A 5,467-nucleotide genomic window follows, 5' to 3' on the forward strand; every position below is an offset into this window, starting at 1 on the left:
TAAAAGCATAAGGTTGAATAGGCTAAACAACAACTCTGCACTTGTTGTTCAACACTTTTTTTGTTCATTTTTTGCCGTCACAGCACGCCAGCATTGACGTGAGAATGCCTAATTTACGTTTAATAGAGCACTTGAACAAGCGATTACGATTTTTTTTCTCTTTTTGAACGTGGATTTGGTTCTGAGGGAGTCAATTCCAGGAGAGATTGCTTCAGCTGTCCCTTGCATTTGACAAAGCGAGGGAGTTGGAATGATCGCGATCACTGAAAGTACGCGAATTCACTTTCAAGCGACGTTTTCTCTTTTTTATTGCACTTTCCTGTTTGTAAACAGCAAATATGGCAGCGAAGCCCGTCCAGATCGATCGCTCGTGAAAACTTCTTAGCCCCGCTGCAATACTCCAGCATATATTAATGAAAATTCGTTTATTCTTTTAGGAGTCCAGCCATTATCATTTCGACAAGTCAAGAAACTTGTCTCCTTTGAATATCCTTCCGTGTCGTGGATGATCCCTGAGTTTGTTTATGTTCCACGCTGGTTAATGGCAGCAAACAGTCATAAGTTTTGATGGCGTTTGCATGTGAGATATCTAGCTATCTGTCAGTGGATGAAAGAAGTTTGTGAAGTTTAGCTTCGTTTTGAAAGTAAAAGGTTTTGGAACTCGGAAATGGCTTGGGTAGATGTATAATTACCCAATGGCCGTTTTTATTGTAAGGATGCATTATCCGTCTGGACGAACTTGGGCAAACGTTTTGTAGTTCGTCTAGGTTATGCGTCTCAGGTATAAAGACGGGCACAAGACGCATTATGCGTCCAGACGAACTACCTTTCGTAGTGTTCAAGACGTATTTCGAAGGAAAGTTCATCCAGACGCATAATGCGTCTTGTGCCCGTCTTTATACTTGAGACGCATAACCTAGCAAACTACAAATGTTTACTCAAGTTCGTCCAGACGGATAATGCGTCCTTAGTATAAAAACGGCCATAGACGCATTATCCGTCTGGACAGATAATGCGTCCTCTAGTATAAAAACGGCCAATGGCGCTTTAAAAAAAATACGACAAAAGGAATGTTGAAAAGTGTTGCATTAAGTTACTCTTAGTTTTAACATATTTTAATATGTTACCACAATTTTTAATATAGTTTTGCGAAAAGTGTATACTGCCTTTTCCAGCAAACGCTTATTGGCGCATTCGGATCTTTATCTAAGTTAGGGGGCCCGATCGCGATCGTGCAGTCCTTACCATAAGATGGGGGGGGGGCAGCTTCGAAAGTAATGAGGTCCCCCGGGCCGCTCTGTTCTATATCAGCCGTTGACGCCAGCTGGAATGCACAAAGACGAAGGTTTTAGGAACTGGATAATATTTCCTCAGATAAGATGCAACGCTTGAGTAAGTGCTCTTGACCGAAGCTTTCCTTTTCCCTCGGCCGCTGGTTATTGGGAATGGATGATCTTCGTCAAAATTTGTCAATCGTGTTTTGTACGTCGCGGAACGCTGGTACACAGGAAATCAAATGTATATTAGCATTAATGAGAAAAAAACTTTAATAAACATGAAGAGTTTAAGATAGCTGATATAAAAGTAAAAAAAATTATTGTAGATAGCTATTAAGCGACATATAGATTTGTGAATTAAACGTGGTTTATTTACTTAGTGAATGTTTTGTATTTTCTTCGTGATTATCACCTTTAAAGCGAGTCTTCACTCCACATGCCCTTTCCTCTGCAGAGGCCTCTTTTTGTCAAAGGGAGGCTGGGGAGACTCGCAACTTAAGAAACGAGAAAGGAACTGGGTCGAATTACTTACGCAAAGACTTCTGGGAATGTTGCTAGGGCTAAAGGAAAAAAATTGGCCAATAGCTGACCGTTGCGGTCCCAGTAACGATCCCAGAAACATTTGCGGGACGCATTTCGGCTCCAGTTCCCTTTTCGTTTTTCAGTGGCGAATTTAAATTCCTCGTTGTTTTGATCCAGAGTCAAAGATAAGAGGGAGATCCGGCTTCGAAAATCATTTTTCTCAGCCCTGCGGGATTCAGTCTGGCCAAACAAGAAGGTGAGAGTCCCGGTCCTGGCACGGGCCCGGGACCGGGCCCCGTCCCTGCCCTTAGATCCACCAATGTCATATACATATATTAAATATGATCATAACATTTCGTCTTTCTTGAGTAACCACATGCTGATTATAAGTGAGCATCGGCGGAACCCACATCAGAACAGCCTCTGAAACTGTTATGTAACTTTCAATTCCTTCTAAAATTTTTCATCTGATAAACTGTCAAAAAAACCCGATTCAGTGATTCATCTGCGGATACTTCGAGGTGCGTCCAAAAATACTTTGTCCGTCGTCAGTTTATTTAATTAACCTTGCCCTTCCGTTTCTTCTTATCGGATAAAAAGAGCACTGCGTCTGTTGTTTACTTCTTTCCAAATCCTCAAGCCTTGTCAAGGCTGATTCTGACGGAGAATCAGGAGAGCAAAAGGCCATTTCCGAGTTCCAAAATTCTCACTTTGAAAACGAGGCTAAGTGCAAACCTTTCTTGAGAAAATGGCTTCGCACTTTGCCTCGCTTTGAAACAGAGGCTTGGGGCTACTCGGAAATTCGCTATTTAACAATTACTCCACGAGTGTACGTTGGATATGAGACGGTAGATAGCTTATATCCAACAAGTGCGAGTGGAATAATTGTTTTATTAAAAACGCCCACAAAATATCGAGAATTCTTCCCGATTTTATTTGTAAAACCAACCGATTTTTAGCTTGTTTTTAATTTTGAGTAGACGCGTACAGTTACCATAATCGCAGAGGATGGTATAATGCCTCATACACCACGATGGCTAAGCCAATCAGAGCTCTAGAATTGTATTATCTAATGATTCAGTTTGTAATAATTTCACATGGACCATAACGCAAAATTTTTGCATAACTATTGTTTCCAATTCATCCTGGGTATTACAGTCGTCCCAAGCGAAATCGAAGACAATGGTTATGCAAAATTTTAAGGGGGTAAACAAGTTGCATTATGGTCGATGTGAAAATGGTAAATAGCCTATTTCTCCATTAATGCCTTAGTTAGTATTCACGTAGCAACATTTCAAGCAGTACCATTTATTTTCTGTGTTGTGACGAGGCGCATGCGCATCGCTGTGAAACCTACCCACTGGGCTCAAGCACACTCGATGCGGCAGGGGTATTTTGCAGAACGCCGAACGGCTCTGACGTTTGGTGATTAGAGTTGAGAAACTGAGTTAATCAAATTTCAGGTCAGTTTTCCCAGTATAATAACCTTAAATAATTTCCTAACCCTCATCACTAAACTTCAGAGTCATTCGGCGTTCTGCATTGGGCGTTTAGCTTTTTGCAAAATACCTCTTCCGCACTCCATGTCTTCCCCAGAGCCTTCGTTACTATTGTTCAGCGGACCGGTTTTGAATTGAACTTCTGGAATGAGATTAAAGCCCACCAGACATATCTACCATGTCTACTACACCATTGCAACGCAAGCGTAGGTAACATTTACTTTTCCTGAACCCATATCGAACATAACGACGATGATGGCGTGCTTTCAATTTTGAAATCACATTCAATAAAAAGCTTTACCAACAGGCCGGATATGTACAAGGGAGATCCAAACATACACCGAGAGAAGCAATCCCATACCGTTTTATTCACAAATACAAGTGCCAAGCACTGATTTCATGCTTACTAGGTCTCTGTAATAAATTTCCTCACTTACAAATTGGCTTTCTTGGAGAAAACTATACTACAAGTAATCCCCATTTTTTCTTAGGGATAGTAGAGCGAGCGAAACGCAAGCGAAACGCGAGCGCGCGTACGTAGGTTGATTTTCACGCGCTCTCGGGTTTTGCCCGCTCTACTATCCCTGAGGAAAAATGGGGACTACTCGTAGTCTAGGAGAAAACATGCTTTTCTTAATTAATATATCTATTTTAAATTACCTATACACCCCTTCATCCTCTCACAACCCGCTAGGCTGGCCACGCACACCACATGATGCTATCATTCTATTCTATTCTCAGCCCTCCCCATCTCACAACCCTCTAGGTTGTATCTGAAAGGATGGCTCGCTCAAGATAGCTCTGTTAGGCGGTACCCAGTTACTACTTATAAATAAACGGCCTTTTCCAGACGTGTCTTAACATAAGACCTTTTAACCAGGCATGTTAACTGGTGAAGTGAATAAATACTTACAACCACAGGCTGGATGAATATTTACAACCTCAACAACCTCAGCTGTACAGTATGTCTTACAGCAAGGAGCCCAAAAATGTGATGTCCTTTTGTTAACCCACATTCTTTCATGCAGGGATTAACCAATCAGAAGTCGAGGACAGTTTCCAGCTGGCTTCTGATTGGATAAAATCTGTACGAAAGAATGTGAATAAATCAAAAGCGGTCACACGTTTGGGCTCCTTGCTGTAAACAGTATCTGTAAGTGTTACACTTGTTTCGATCATGTTTTCATGTACAGATTTCTCTTTAGCTTTGTCATATGAGTTGAAAAAGGGCTTTCGGTCCAGCGAATTATTAGGAATTTTAAATGTGTCTTAAGGCACTTGAGTCATTTGCGCGATGGCAAAATCCACTAGTCCTGGGCTATTCGCCACTTTGAGGCTGCGTGGGAGACCAGGTCGAGATGGTTGTCAAAGGGCATTGTGGGACTGTTTTGGGGGACGCATTTACAACATGGCGGCAAATCTGTCCCCCAAAACAGTCCCACAATGCAACCATCCCGACCATGCAGTCTCCGGCGAAACCTCAAAGTGGAGAATCGGACAGTCGACTTTCCTTGCACGCTGCAGCAAGGTGAAGACTTATCATAGCCAAAAATGTTTTTTAAAAAAACTTTTCAGTAATTCAGGAAGAAAATGCGCAGAAAATTAAAATCTATTGAGTATTTTCAAATTTGATTTAATGTGACTGAGTTTTTCCAAGAGATCATATAAATGTTAGATTAGGGGAGGGGCTGGTGGGGAGTGTCCTGTACCCAAGGAAGGGTATCTTAGGTCGGAGTTTTTCGCGCTCGACAAGCCTTAAAGTTTCAAACCCATGCCAAAACGTCCACCAAGTACCCCATTACAGGGTCTCTTAGATACTACCAAAATTGGCCCAATCTCTTTTACTCCTAGCTGTAGCCTGCTAACAGGCGTTATTTTTTCGCGTTTTTTTTAGGCGAGCGAGGAGTGCCAGACAGTGGAAAGTTCTCCTCGCTTGCCTCGCGCTTGCCTTCGCTTAACTGAAAAACGCGAAAAAAAATAGGCTGTTAAGCAGGCTATTACTCTTGGGCCAAGATTATCTTTTTTTAATAGGCGGAACAGTTTATGAAAAAACTACACTAGCTAACAGGCAAGAAGGGAAGACCTTCTCTCTTAAAAAAAACAAAAGCCATGTCTAATCGATGTCTCTATTGAATCAATGCGTTCACTTTTGAGACTTCCCATATTTAC

General features: G+C 41.7%; 1 protein-coding gene across 1 annotated transcript in view; it reads left to right on the forward strand.

Moving 5' to 3' along the window:
* LOC140925937 (dehydrogenase/reductase SDR family member 1-like) overlaps positions 1-830 on the forward strand; it is a 16,316-nt gene extending 15,486 nt beyond the window's left edge. Inside the window, exon 11 of the mRNA XM_073375763.1 lies at positions 438-830. Within this exon, the coding sequence (XP_073231864.1) occupies positions 438-568 (131 nt within the window). The 3' untranslated portion in view covers positions 569-830. The remainder of the gene's footprint in view (positions 1-437) is intronic.
* Positions 831-5,467: the final 4,637 nt, after the last annotated feature.

This window comes from Porites lutea, chromosome 2 (assembly GCF_958299795.1).
Source record: "Porites lutea chromosome 2, jaPorLute2.1, whole genome shotgun sequence".
In the NCBI taxonomy this organism is placed as follows: domain Eukaryota; kingdom Metazoa; phylum Cnidaria; class Anthozoa; order Scleractinia; family Poritidae; genus Porites; species Porites lutea.